Source organism: Moschus berezovskii, chromosome 10, assembly GCF_049115385.1.
Source record: "Moschus berezovskii isolate FMDL1 chromosome 10, NW_MosBer_1.0, whole genome shotgun sequence".
NCBI lineage: Eukaryota > Metazoa > Chordata > Mammalia > Artiodactyla > Moschidae > Moschus > Moschus berezovskii.
Window position 1 is genome coordinate 39,881,737 of NC_142469.1, and position 15,288 is coordinate 39,897,024.

At 41.6% G+C, this 15,288-nt stretch overlaps 1 protein-coding gene across 1 annotated transcript in view; it reads left to right on the top strand.

Annotated features, from left to right (window-relative positions):
* The window catches only part of FRK (fyn related Src family tyrosine kinase), a 98,173-nt gene that overhangs the window by 58,216 nt on the left and 24,669 nt on the right, over positions 1-15,288 (top strand). Inside the window, exon 2 of the mRNA XM_055433370.2 lies at positions 641-762. Within this exon, the coding sequence (XP_055289345.2) occupies positions 641-762 (122 nt within the window). The remainder of the gene's footprint in view (positions 1-640; positions 763-15,288) is intronic.

The following is a 15,288-nucleotide window of genomic DNA, read 5'->3' on the forward strand; positions in this document are numbered from 1 at the left end:
TTAAGAATCTTGCCTTGCAATCAGGGGACATGGGTTTGATCCCTGGTTGGGGAACTAAAATCCTATACCCCACATGCTATGGACAGCTAAGCCTGTGTGCTGCAAAAAGGAATAATAAAAAGAAGCAGCAGCAGAAGAAAAGCTCAGAGAACTACATTTTTGACTGTTCACAGTTTGATGTGAAATATATGAATCCCTGGATTGGAATGTTAGGAGAGGAATGTCCTAGGTGTTAGGAGAGTTAGTGGACAATCTGATGGTGATGATGAGCAATTTTGGATCATGGAGCATGGCAAACTTAACCATATGGTGGTAAGCCCACCTTGGAAGCTTTGCATTTGACAGAAAATGAATACAGGATTTCTCAGACAGAATGCATGTGTGAGAAGGGATGTCGTAGCAGACATCACCCAAATTCCTGTTTTGTAATGTATTAAAGATTCCTGATGAGGATTGAAGACATCCAGAAGAATCATGTCAAGTACGGAAAGCTCCTATTCTATACCTGTTATAGCTTCACTGGAGAGTATCAAGCCTTTGTGATATTGAAATACTTTCTTGCCAAATTTCTTTCTCCTTAAAAAAAAAAAGAATGTTGATTGGTTAAGTAAAGTTTATCCCTCTTTCTCTCTCTTTTTAGGTGGTTCTTTGGAGCAATCAAGAGAACAGATGCTGAAAAACAACTATTATATTCAGAAAATCAGACGGGAGCTTTTCTAATCAGAGAAAGTGAAAGTCAGAAAGGCGATTTTGCTCTTTCAGGTATGGGAATTGTTCTGTGTGATTTAAGGATGGATTTGAGAGTCTCTAGTCACGTCCTTGGAGAAGGCAATGGCAACCCACTCCAGTGTTCTTGCCTGGAGAGTCCCAGGGATGGAGGAGCCTGGTGGGCTGCCGTCTATGGGGTCACACAGAGTCGGCCACGACTGAAGCAACTTAGCGGCAGCAGCAGCAGTCATGTCCTTCTGTGTGAACATGGACATGTTAATTTTAAGTTTGCCTTATTTATCTTCAGAATAGTACCAACAATAAATGTACTGAACCGCTTGATTAATATAAAACTTAGCAAAAAATAATTTCTATCTATGGTTAGAAGTATCTGTAAATAGTTTCAAATACACACTCTCTAGGTATGAAATGAAAACTATTTGGATCTGCCTGTGTTTTCACACTTTTGCATTATCTACTAGCCTATCCTTTTAGAGAAATGATACGCAAGAAGCAGAGTCTAAACTTGTCAGAATTGATCTTGCCATAATGCTTTTTTTTTTTTTTTTTTACATTTCATTTGTATTTGCCTGGTAAATAGAAAATGAATTGAAATCTTGAATGCCAATGCACTTAATTAACCCATGACATGTAACATTTGGTCAAATGTAGTTTTCTGGCTAAGAGTCAAGTATGTGTTTACTTTATAATATCTTAGAAGACAAGAAGCGTAGGGGACCTCAGAGTTATCTTTAAGCGTTACAGGTGCTTATATATTAGGTAGTCAACAGTCAAAAGCTAGATTAAATGTTTTAGATCCTAGCATTAAAAATATAGAAGAAGAATATTTCCACAAGGAAAACACAGGAAAAGTAGGATTACTTGAGTCATATCTTTAAATAATTCCCAGGCTACAGTGACTGTTCTGAACACTTTCTAAGTAGAATATTATGGAACAAAACAGCTTTATAGGCTTAGAATAAAATTACAAGGATATTGGCTGTTATGTGCTGAGAATACTCTAGCGCTTGCCTATGGATTTAGGAAGCTTTGTAGGCTCTACTTGGAGACCAGCATATCATTATAGATTCCTTTTCAATGAAGTCAAGCCATTTAGAGTCTTGCAAACAAATTATCTGATTGCTGTGTATTCACTGGGGGGCAAGTAAATGCAGACCTTTATGTTCTGCTGAAAGGGAAATTTTCTCATTAGCCAGAAGGAAGGTGATACAGGAGAAAAATGGGGAAAACGGATCTTTGATATATCTACATTCAAACAAACAAATGAACGAACAAGCCGATTGCTGACTTCCGATTACCACTAACGATCTTCAGGTATATCAGTCATGAATTTATTTCTTAGTGCAGTTGTCTCCTAATCAGTCTGAATTGATGGTCTTCAATTTTGCTGACGGTTGTGCCACTAAAGGGAGGCAAATAATATCCCTTTTCTATCTCTGTCTTTCCCACATGAGTTTTCCTTCGAAGTATTGTCTTTATTCCTCCAGCGGCAATGGTTCGTAGCTGTCAGAGAAGAGCTTCATGAGGAAGCGTGATTTATTGATGCTGCGGCAGGCGCTGAGAAGCAGCAGCCCAAGGTTGGGGTGGGTGCTAATTGGCTTGTTGTGATCCTTGCATGGCTGTCAGCTCTTGTGAGGTCTGCGTTGTTCTGGGGAAAGAGTTAGGGCCGTGACACCTCTCATAATGGCATGACACTAATTAGCTGTGAATTAGAGCAGAGCTTTTGGATATTACATATTATACGTGGTAGCCAGAGAATCTGTCTTCATTAGATGCGTGACAGGTAGTTTTAGTGGCCTTACTGTTATTTGTCATTGGTAGAGAGTTGTTTTTCTGATGAAAAATATAAAATTCTGACTGCATGTCAACTGGTTCGGCTATTTCTTGACTTCAATCAATTACTTTAAAGGAAATGATTATTGTTATTGCCATTAATATTAATTTGATGTTTGGTGTCCCATAAGCATTTGTATTATTGTTTAAGATACACTTTCAGGGAAAGACACCTTGAGGGCTAAAAAATGACTTTCAGTTGAGTTTTTCAGAGAAAACACTGCATTGCACATAGTGATTTTACTTTAGGTAACTCTGCATGGAAAAATCTCTGGAGGAGGAGAGGGAGTTCCAGATTCATCCTCAGTGAAACCCTTTCAAGAGCAGATGACACTAGACTGAAGGTAGTCGAAAAATGACCACCCTGAGGACACAAGACAAAAGGGTTCATCACCAGTATTCAGGTTGATGCATCTACTAGCTGATATCATTTTTTATACTGTCTATTTCTGGAACAAACGTTTGAGTGCTTACTCTGTGCCAGGCCTTTGTTAAATCGAGGGCATCAGGGAGAGCAGGGCACTGTCTCAGGAGGGTTATAACACGGCTGTCTCGCTGTGAGATGAGAGGGGCGAGAAGAGGGCATTAGGAAGGTTTCAGAGGAGGCCAGATTTGTGTTCAGTTTGTGTCACAAGGTAGCGGAGTGACAGTGATCATTTATGGCAAGGCCAGTGCACAGAGTTGTGATATGTCTGGTGTTATGTGGAATGGAGGGTGGGAAGGGGGAAGGATAGTGCAGATGTGTGTGTGAGTGTGTGTGTGTGTGTGTAAAGCAGTGATGGAGGAGAGCAGGAATGGCCAAAAATGAGCCTGAAAAGTTGGAGCTGAACTGATCAGGGCCTTGTATACCAGCATGAGAAATGTGGACCTTTTTCTCTAGGTTCAAATATAAAAGGAGGTGTTAGGTAGAAAGTGCCTTGGGCTAAATGTTGGTGGCAGTGTGGAAAGCAGAACGGGTGAACGATTTATAGGTAATGGTCTGGGGAGAAAGGCTTCCCTGGTGGCTCAGATGGTAAAGAGTCTGCGTGCAGTGCGGGAGACCGGGGTTCGATCCCTGGGTCAGGAAGATCCCCTGCAGAAGGAAATGGCAACCCACTCCAGTATTCTTGCCTGGAAAATCCCATGGACGGAGGAGCCTGGTGGGTTACAGTTTATGGGGTAGCAAAAAGTCGGACACGACTGAGCAACTTCACTCACTCTGGGGAAAAATGACAGGTAAACACAGAAGCATCATTGCTGCTGTCTGAAATCACAGGTGTGAGACAACAGAGTCAGTCAGCATTCCAAGGAGTGGGGCCTGGGAATCTACAATTAGCCAGCTGCACTGAGGCTTTGCTTGTCCCCAGAAGCTGCACGGCTCCTCTGTTACTCTCCTTTTTTTATGGGGCAAGTGCAGGAATGGCCTTAGGGCTCTCGAGAGCAGCCTGAGTTTGTTGCTGTTGTTCAGTCACTAAGCCATGTCTGACTCTGTGATCCCATGGATTGCAGCACCCCAGGCTTCCCTGTCCTTCTCTCCCAGAGTGTGCTCAAACTCATGTCCATTGCATCGGTGATGCCATCCAACCATCTCATCCTCTGTCTCCCCCTTCTTTCCTGCCCTCAGTCTTTCCCAGCATCAGGGTTTCTTCCAATAAGTCTATTCTTCACATGTGGCCAAAGTATTGGAGTGTCAGCTTCAGAATAAGTCCTTCCAAAGAATATTCAGGGTGATTTCCTTTAGACTTGACTGGATTGATCTCCTTGCTGTCCAAAGGGCTCTCAAGAGTCATCTCCAACACCACAGTTCCAAAGCATCAATTCTTCAGTGCTCAGCCTTCTTTATGGTCCAACTCTCACATGCATACATGACTACTGGAAAAACAATAGCTTTGACTGTATGGACGTTTGTTGGCAAAGTGATATCTCTGGTCTTTAATACGCTTTCTAGGTTTTTCATAGATTTTCTTCCAAGGAACAAGTGTCTTTTAATTTCACGGTTGCAGTCACCATCCGCAGTGATTGGAGACCAAGAAAATAAAATCTGTCACTGTTTCCATGTTTTCCCCATCAATTTGGGATGAAGTGATGGGACTTGATCTTAGTTTTTTAAATGTTGAGTTTTAAGCCAGCTTTTTCACTCATTTTCTCCTGTGAGCACACCAAAACTGCAACTAGCTGCAACATCCATCAACAGGATGATGTTGGAAGCCACCAAAAAAGATACTCCATGTCCAAGGACTTAGGAGAAGCAGCAATGAGATGGTAGGAGGGCGCAATCACATTAAAATCACCTGCCAGGTGGGCAACCCACAAACGGGAAAAACAATAATACCAAAGAATTTCTCACACTGTTGCAAATGTTCTAGGATCCACAACAGACTTCCCAGCCTGAGCATCTGGCAAAGGGACTGGGAATCTCCAGGGAAGTTGACTTTGAAGGACAGTGGGATTTGATTATAGAACTTCCACGGGACTTGGGGAAACAGAGACTTGTGGAGGGCACAGACAAAACCTTGTGCACACCAGGAGCCAGGGGAAAGGAGCAGTGACCCCACAGGAGACTGAGCCAGACCTGCCTGCGAGTGTCTGAGGGTCTCCTTCAGAGGGCTGGGTCGGCAGTGGTCTGCTGTGCAGACAGGGGCACCAGCAGCAGCAGTAGACCTGGAGGCGCGTGTTGGCATAGTCCTCTTGGAGGTCCTTTTAGCTCTGCCATAGAGCCTGTGGACTCCAGGACTGGTTAGCCTTTCCAGAAATGGGTTGCCTCAAGCCAAACAACTAGCAGGGAGGGAGCACAGGCCCACCCATCAGCAAACTGGATTAAAGGTTTACTGAGCATGACCCTGCCCATAGAGCAAGACCCAGTTTTCCCCACAGCCAGTCCCTCTCATCAGGATACTTGCACAAGCCTCTTAGCCTGATTTTGGATATCAGCTATTTGCAGGGTGGTTTGGAAAGCCCAGCTCCTCTGGGCTTTGGCACTGTGGGAAATTGTAGCTTCTCTTTTGTGGAAAAGGAAACCATAGGACCTGTCGGGAGTATAACAGAATTCAGGAGCAGCCCTTCTTACTGCTCAAAGGGGGCGGTGGGGGGACAGGCCCAGTGGGCCCAGTATCATGCAGTTTAGAAGGAGCTCCTGGGGCTTTTTGCTAGAGAGTCCTGTTTGTCTGTATCAGTGATGGCTTGAATCAGGGCAGAGGTTTAGCAAATAGAGGATAGGGCATGGAGGTGAGAAATATTTAAAAGATAAAGCTGACAGGAATTGGTGGCTGATCAGAAATGAGGTAAAATAAGGGAGAATGCATAACCTAGGGTAAGTGTGATTGGGGGAAACTAGTCGCCTGAGCCATGATGAAGTCCATGAGAAGACATACTTAGAGGGAGAGAGGAGAGGGAACCAAAGGAAATAAGCTCAGAAGTGTTTGAAGCAATTGCAGGAGGGCATATCTATTTTTTAACTTGTGTCTGCTGAACTGAGAACTCACTGTGATACATCTCCATTACATTGAATGTGTAGGTCCCATGGAATGTGCCACACTTTTGTAATAGTACTTTGTGATTGCTTTGAAGCCTGCTACCTACTCTTGAGAATATAAGGTAGGTCTCTGCAGCAACATAATTTAATTTTTAAAATAAATATACTAGAATTTTTAGAACTGAAGTATGACACAAATAGCAGAACTGCCTTTACAGAAAGGATATCACTTTATGTGAAAGGCCGTAGCTGGGGCAATTTAATATGTTAATATGTTCATTAAGGGCAGCTTCGATACTTGGAAGTGGACAGACTCACTGGAAGAAATTTCTGAATCATATGGCTGGTTAACCTGAGTGATACCATGGACTTATAACTTGGTAAATATTTCTGCATATAAATTCATTCTGAAGGCAATTCAAAAAATAATGCGAACAACAGCAACTTCATTAGGGAAGAAGTGTGCCCTTTCATGTTGACCTTCTGTGTATCCTTCATGTTGAACTTACATATTCAAAGATTCATTTAAATTCATGAGTTGCTCTTTCACTGTAGGTAAAAATGTGCTTTTCAAACTAGGTTATACACTCCTTGAGCTGAAGCAACATACTTTTATTGCTTCTGTTTCATGCTTCTTCTCTATCTCCACAGTTTCTAGAACAGTTTGTAAAGATGGTAGATGCTCAAACGCTCATGTCTTTACCCTGTCATCTACCAGCAGCAAAGATAAGCAAGGCCACTGTCACTTTCCAACCTCTGAGGTCTGGACCATGTAAGATCACAAATAATCCTATGTGCTGTGTTTCAGACTTATTTTAGAAAAAAGACAGCTTCTCACCTTAACAAATTAGTTGTTTCCAGGTAATAAGACTTGTAGGGAAGACAGAATTGGAGAAGGATGTCATTGGCGTTCTGGCCCTGTATCTCTCTGCTTGACCTAGAATTCAGACCCAAACTCACTTTTCACTAACCACTGAGATATCACTAGTGCTCCCAAACTTTCTGAGACCTGCTGACTCATTCTAATCTGACGCTGAGCAACGGCAAAAGGCTCTGTGTTTCACTATCAGTGCCCCAGCCTCCATTTAGTTTTCATTTAAAATTAATGCGGATATAGTGGCCACAAGAGAATGTCAGGAATTCTATTACTATTAGCCATGGATAGAAATACAATCGTATATCCCAAGGAGGGGCAAGTAATAATTGGTTGGAAAAAAAGTGCTCCTTCAATTTAGTATGCAATGAAATGTCTATGGATTCTGGGAGCATTTTGATATTGGTTAGAGATGTTTTGCTTTTTAAAAAGTGCACACGGTACAGAAAGAAGATTCTATGTTAATTCCAGTATCTCACATAAAATGTATTAAATTTTAAACATGTTGGTGCCATCTTAGAAAATGCCTTTTAATTAAAGTCATAATTTAGTTGTGTTCAACTTAATTGCAAATATCATTGCCCATAATAGCAAGTGGTGTTTTTTGGTAAGTAATCATATTATGCCTGCCTTTGCTTAACGTTACTACTGATAAATTATATTTCAGATGTTTTACTCTATAAAGTTAAATTAACATTTTATTATGTAGTACATATATCTGTGTTTATGTCTGTACACACACACACACACAGATACACAGGCAAAAAACCATTTTCTCCAGGCACCCAAATTCAATATGGATTACATTTTACGATAGTAGGACATTGCCAGACCTGAAGTATCAAACAAGTTCTTTCTGGATCTTGGGCTTTGATAATATGTGAACTTGATGCTCTCAAACTGGGGGAAAAGGGGAAGGATCAGGAGAAGAGTTGAGCAGGGGAATGCAAAAGGAGGCATAGATAAGGAAGAACGTTTGAGGCACGGTGCTGAGTTTTTGATTGAACAGGAAACTAAGATATTAACTTTGGAAATGAAAGTCAGAGACTCACAAGCCTTCCAATTCCTCCTCCTACCACCAGCTTTGCAAAAATTAGTTTATATCTCAGGGAAATAATAACTAAATAAATGTTTAAATTTCAAGGTTACCTGATTCTTTAAAGTGTCCAAGTAATTTCTTTTTGTTACACTAAGTGGAGAAAACATGTTATTGAAAAAAAAAAACCAAAAAACTGTAGCATTAAGCCTAACTAGAGTATTTCACACGGTGTTTGCACAAACATGGATGTTGTTTACAATGCTGAATGCTATATGTGTACCTTTATTTTAAAACCAAAACACCACGCTGACTTCTACTTTCTGGTTCCTCCTCTTCGCAACTGAAGCCAAGGAGGGCTTTCAGTCAAGCATGTGCTCCCTCTAGTGGCATGTCAAGAAATAGCATGCCGTTATGGAAACCAGGTTTTTTTAGGTTCAGTTCAGTTCAGTCGCTCAGTCGTGTCTGACTCTTTGAGACCCCATGAATCACAGCACGCCAGGCCTCCCTTCCATCACCAACTCCCGGAATTCACTCAAACTCATGTCCATCGAGTCGGTGATGCCATCCAGCCATCTCATTCTCTGTTGTCCCCGTCTCCTCCCACCCCCAATCCTTCCCAGCATCAGAGTCTTTTCCAGTGAGTCAACTCGTCGCATGAGGCGGCCAAAGTATTGCAGTTTCAGCTTTAGCATCAGTCCTTCCAATGAACACCCAGGATTGATTTCCCTTAGAATGGACTGGTTGGTTCTCCTTGCAGTCCAAGGGACTCTCAAGAGTCTTCTCCAGCACCACAGTTCAAAAGCATCAATTCTTCGGCGATCAGCTTTCTTCCCAGTCCAACTCTCAACATCCATACATGACCACTGGAAAAACCATAGCCTTGACTAGATGGATCTTGGTTGGCAAAGTAATGTCTCTGCTTTTTAATATACTGTCTAGGTTGGTCATAACTTTCCTTCCAAGGATAAGCGTCTTTTAATTTCATGGCTGCAGTCAGCATCTGCAGTGATTTTGGAGCCCCCAAAAATAAAGTCTGACACTGTTTCCACAGATTTTCTGTTTCCATGACTCATTAATTTATAGAAAGGGGAAGAATATCTGATTTTTAGTTGAAAGGAAGTTTCTAATTTTAAAATATTTCTAGCAACTTGTGCTATAAATAAAACTGCATCCGACTGGGAATAATTTTATTAATTTTAAAAAATTGACCAAGCTTTCTATTTTCTTAATGATTCAGGTTATTTATTTTCCATGTCCTGATAGTTATATAAGATGTGTTCATGATATACAAAGTAAATGAAATAGACACAATCCAATTTGGACAGGGAGGCCTGGCGTGCTGTGATTCATGGGGTTGCAAAGAGTCGGACATGACTGAGCCACTGAACTGAACTGAATTTTTAAACTATGTATTTCAAATGATACATGTATATTAGCTACTTTATAATATAACTATTTGTCAGCATTGCATCAATCATGAAATTATTTCTAATGCATCTTAGAAACATGCTTTGCATCAGGTTATTAGATGCTTTGGCATGGAAACTACAAATTAAGAAAGTATTCTGTTGTCTTAAAAGCCTAGCCATAGCAGAAACTAAATTTATTTTCCTATTTGTTTCAGTGGGTCACGGACCTTCCTTAAATCCTCTTTCATAGCTATCTCCTTTTCACCTGCAGAAACTTTTAAAAATCTTTTGCCAGAAGTAAAATATGGAGGAAAAAAACATAAAAGGAAAGAAGCAAAACTTGTATTTCTATTTTCATATAATTTTAGTAAGCATCATTTTCTTTGTATCTTTTGTGTGTATAATCCTGAACAAAATGATGAGCCGAGCCTCACAGAACTTGTGACTCATTCATTCATTCAATTAATGCCTACTATTGCTGGAGAAATATCAATCACCTCAGATATGCAGATGACACCACCCTTATGGCAGAAAGGGAAGAGGAACTCAAAAGCCTCTTGATGAAAGTGAAAGAGGAGAGTGAAAAGGTTGGCTTGAAGCTCAACATTCAGAAAACAAAGATCACGGCATCTGGTCCCATCACTTCATGGGAAATAGATGGAAAAACAGTGGAAACAGTGTCAGACGTTATATTTTTGGGCTCCAAAATCACTGCAGATGCTGATTGCAGCCATGAATTTAAAAGACGCTTACTCCTTGGAAGGAAAGTTATGACCAGCCTAGATAGCATATTAAAAAGCAGAGACATTACTTTGCCAACCAAGGTCTGTCTAGTCAAGCCTATGGTTTTTCCTGTGGTCATGTATGGATGTGAGAGTTGGACTGTGAAGAAAGCTGATCACCGAAGAATGGATGCTTTTGAACTGTGGTGCTGGAGAAGACTCTTGAGAGTCCCTTGGACTTCAAGGAGATCCAATCAATTCTAAGGAAGATCAATCCTGGGTGTTCATTGGAAGGACTGATGCTAAAGCTGAAACTGCAATACTTTGGCCACCTCATGCGACGAGTTGACTCACTGGAAAAGACTCTGATGCTGGGAAGGATTGGGGGTGGGAGGAGAAGGGGACGACAGAGAATGAGATGGCTGGATGGCATCACCGACTCGATGGACATGAGTTTGAGTGAACTCTGGGAGTTGGTGATGGAAGGGAGGCCTGGCGTGCTGTGATTCATGGGGTCTCAAAGAGTCAGACACAACTGAGCGACTGAACTGAACTGAACTGACTGATGTGCAGTTGGTATTCAGAAGGCTGGGCTACAATGGTAAACAAGACAGTCCCTGCCCTCATGAAGTATACCTTCTAGTTGGCAGTGCAGGGGAAATGCCAATTAAATAAGAAAAGACACACTTTTATAATAAATGTTTCTACTTATTAGTTGTGTTAACTCTGATTTTTACAAGACTAAGCAAATAGTTGAAATTAGGGAAAACATTTTGATTTTCTATATTGAATAATGATGGATTGGAGCAGAAATGAGGATTGCTTTCTTACATTGGAAACGAGAGAAATCTGGAAGCAGAATTTTATTCTGAGATTATCTAGGTTGGGAAGATGAGGTCATCAGAGTGACAGTTGGATTCTTCCATCAACAGTAATAAACTCAGCAGCCTGGTTGCATGGGTTCGGCTTTTTTCTCTTAGTAGCGATATGGCTTTGGGCAAATCACTTAGCCCCTTTGTGCCTCAGGTTCCTCCTTAGCAAGCAAGCAAGCAAGAGTTAGTTGCTCAGTCGTGTCCAACTCTTTACGACACCATGGACTGTAACCTGTCAGGCTCCTCTGTCCAAGGGATTCTCAAGGCAAGAACACTGGAGTGGGTTGCCATTTCCTTCTCCGGGGGATCTTTCTGACCCAGGGATCGAACCAGGGTCTCCGGCCTTGCAGGCAGACTCTTTACTGTGTGAGTCACCAGGGAAGCCCTCTTTAGTAAAATGGAGATAAAAGGTAGCATCTACCTCCTGGTGGTGTGATTTGGATTGGATGAGTTAATGCATGAAAAGAGCTTAGAACACTGCCTGGCACTAAGTTGGAAATGTAAATACATGTTATTGTCATTAACATTCAAACCTAAGCCTTTGGAGAGCTTGTACCATGATCCTAGCTTAGTGTCATGGCTTAATGATGGGACTCTGAAACTATCAATATGATCATTGCTGTCTGGGATGGAAGGAAGAAGACATTGGCTTTGTTCTTTTCTCTGAAATTTGTGCTGTAACTTCAGCATGTTGCTGTGTTTATTTTGGTAATTTAGGGTGCAAAAAATGAGGGTTGGATACTTTAATGAAGCTACTATTGGGTGGGAGGTTGCCCAGTAGACAGGGTGGAATCCAAAGCGTCAAGCACTTTACTCCACATGGATCCCACTGTCTTTCCCCACAGGCGCCTTTGTCATAACGATGAGTCTTCAGAATTTTCAGGTTTTATTTGAATGTTTCAGTTTGTGTCCCAGTTTTCTCTTTTGGAAAGTAGCAGTCATAATTTTTCTCTACCTCATTCGAATGTTATGATGACTATATTTATTTCCTTGTTAGAATGGTAGGCATTAGAGAATCTGAACTGGAAAGGACTTTCAAGGCACTTATTTTGTAATTGATGGAATTGTAGACAAGACAGAGTAAGTTGCTCATCAAAGGTAACCTAACTAGATCTGAGCATAGCTAGTTCCAAAATTGGATCTTTTGGCAGCTTTTAAATCTCATTCAGAAGTCACATTGCTTTCTTTAAAATGTCCTGTATCAATCAGATTTTGATCCTGAATCTCAGTGGTTTACTCATGTGACATGTTGCTTGTTCACACTCGGTTAGATTCTGTCCCAGATAGAAAGCCTAGGTTTATTTCCATTTAACTTTCATTCTGGGACTTAGGTCAAAGGAGTAGCCACTGTCCCAGGTATGACACTCTCCTGGTGGAGAGCAGAAGATTGAAGGGGCAAGCGGGGAAGAGACCTACTATTCAGACTCTTTACAGCTTCTGCTAGGATGTGCCATATGTTGTTTGCCCCCACTCCACAGCAAGTCACACACCCACATCCTAAGTCAAAGGGATGGGGAAGGATGCGGCACCTATTAGAAGCCAAGAAAGAATGATTGATTCACTGGCCTCATGTCTCACATAGTTGTGTGTATGTGTGCATGCAGTTGCTTAGTCATATCCAACTCTTTGTGACTCTGTGGACTATAGCCACCAGGCTCCTCTGTCCGTGGAATTCTCCAGGCAAGAATACTGAAGTGGGTTGCCATTTCCTTCTCCAGGGGGTCATCCTGACCCAGGGATTGAACCCATGTCTCTTACATCTCCTGCACTGGCAGGCGAGTTCTTTACCACTAGTGCCTCCAATTAAATGCTATCAAAGGGCTCAAAAGCCAGTAGGAGAGGCCCAGTGTAAATACACAGGAGCAACACTGTGGAATGAGTTCAATAGCAGAAGTCGATTAACAGTGGGATATGAGGGACCAAGTGAGTCACTCTGCTTGCCGAGGTCTGGAGGCTTAATCGAGGAGGACAGCCTGAGGTGGACCTTGAAAAATGAACTTGTCTCTAATATGTAAATAGAACAACATTCTAGTTGGAGTAAAAGGTTCGCGCACACGCATAGAAATAGGAAATATCATGGTGCCTTCCAGAAACTACCAATAAGTGTTTAAACCTTGAGGGGAGGGTGCAGAAGAGAATTCCATTAAGGTGTGTGACCATTAGGCAATGGGGCACACTTGAAGAGCTTTACAAAGAGAATCATAAGTGCAGATCTGGGCTTTAGAAGGTGACCCTGGTGACTGTGGAAGACGGACAGAGATGTTGGAGACAGGGAAAGCAGTGGCCCAGAAGAGAGAAACTGAGGGGACGTGCCATAGGCTGATGGTGATGGGGAGTCAAGTAGATCGGAGATAATGCTCAGCTGGAGATGGGAAATCAGGAAGACAGAGGAATCGGGGTGATCCTTGACTCTCTAGCTTTGCTGTCTGGGTTTCAGGATGGCAATGCCATTCACTCAGAAAGAATATTCAAGTGGAGAGGAAACTGGGGAATAAGACCATGGGAATTAAGTTGTGACTTGGTACATCTGAGGTGCCCGCAGGGGTCTGGAAGGTGCATTGGGGAGAGAGACTGGGAGGGGTCATCACACATTTAGTACAGCCAGCTGAAGCCGCGTGTCTGCAGTGTTACCAAGGATGGTTGTGAGAGCTGAGGTGGTGGTCCAGGTCAGAACCAATATAGAAGGAGAAGATGTAGGCAGAGAAGACTCAGAACTAGTAAGAATAAGAAAAGTGGAATCACAGCATTAGATGGAAGAATGTTCAACCTATGTTTCCCTTAAAAGGTGGCAGTTGCAGAAATAGACCTTCTCTGTAGCATTATCCTCATCTCAGGATTAAATAGTACCCATAAGCCTACTTGCTCCCAGAGCTGTGAGCAGTGACTTGTGAGAGTGGCCTAAAAATACTTGCTGTTTGGCAATAGAAGGAGGCAGTTGGTGGAGGGATTAAGTGTGCAATGTGGGATTCAGCATTTTGTTGCCTGGTTTCAACTCATTGAATGTTTACCTGCTTTGTATCCAGGGGAAATTTACTTAATCTCCCTCTGCTTTGTTTTCTCCTCTGTAAAACAATGAAGAAATATCCACATCCCTTAGGGTTGGTATGAGAATTAAATAAAATATGACATAAAAAGGCACTTAGCACAGTGCTTGCTTAAGGCGGGTGCTCAATAAAAAGCCAATTGGTTTTATGTTTGTGTGTAAAGAGTACTACCTTTTGCACAGAAAGATGGAGGTGTTGACCCCCCTTGCATTGAAACATGTACTTTGAACTCTTTTTCTGGGGATAGTGATGAGTCATGCTGAGTATCCACGGTTGTTCACCTGATTCACACCTGAACTAGTAAGAGGCATTAGGAAGATGGTTGGCCAGTCTTCCAAAAGCAGCCTGTGACTAGGAGATGGTTTGTGACATGTGACATGTTTACTTGAACATGACCAGAACTGTGTTTGCCACCAGCTATGACAAATGAAGCCAAATCTAAACAGACTTGTGTACACTTCACCTAATACTTGTCCGAAATGAACAGCAGGAACACAGCTTATACCAAGGGTCCTCATTTGGTATGGAGAATGAGAGCTCTCTGCTTTTGGAAATGCGAAGGAATAATGAGCAAATGACCACAAGTTGTCTTGCATATGTGAAAACAATGAAAAATGGAAGGAGAGAGTATTCTGCTATGAAAATCAATTAGTTAATACATGAGAAGGTCCTTTGTATTTTCCCAAGGAGGTGAAAATTCATTTCAAAGTATTTCAGTTATCTTCCATTGTATTTCTCCATGACTGTCATGTTCATTCTGTTTAACATGTCTGCTACTTACTGAGATGGGGTGCCAAGAAGGAGAAGAGGGATTCAGGGCTTGAGTTCTCCATCACAGAGAAGGCTTCCTGAGAGTTTGGGGTGAGTTTGATAGGGAAGATAAAGGTGGTATTTTAAAAGTCCTCAAACATTTCTCCTAAGAAATCAGTCAATTATTTCTTGAAAAAAAGAAAAAAAAAAAAAAAAGAGAAACAAAACAGGAAACAGGAAATAAATTGTTAAAGGTTTCTACTATTTCTACTGTCAGTAACAGGACACCCTAGATGACTAGACTTGGATTCCAGCCCTGCAAACTACTAGTAGTTTATTTTGAAACTCTAGGTTCATCAGTAAAAGAGGGATTTAGCCTCAGTCATGTGTAAAGTTTCTTGCCATTCACATATCATGTTTTCTTTTTTTTGATAGACTAGTAGAATTTGAAAAAACTGTCTAGACTAATATTGCTTTTTCTAAGAAATCCCTTATAATTTTAACTTTCTAAGTGGAGCATTAAACCTAACAGAAACCCCGGAGAACCAGCCTGTTCCGGTGTTGG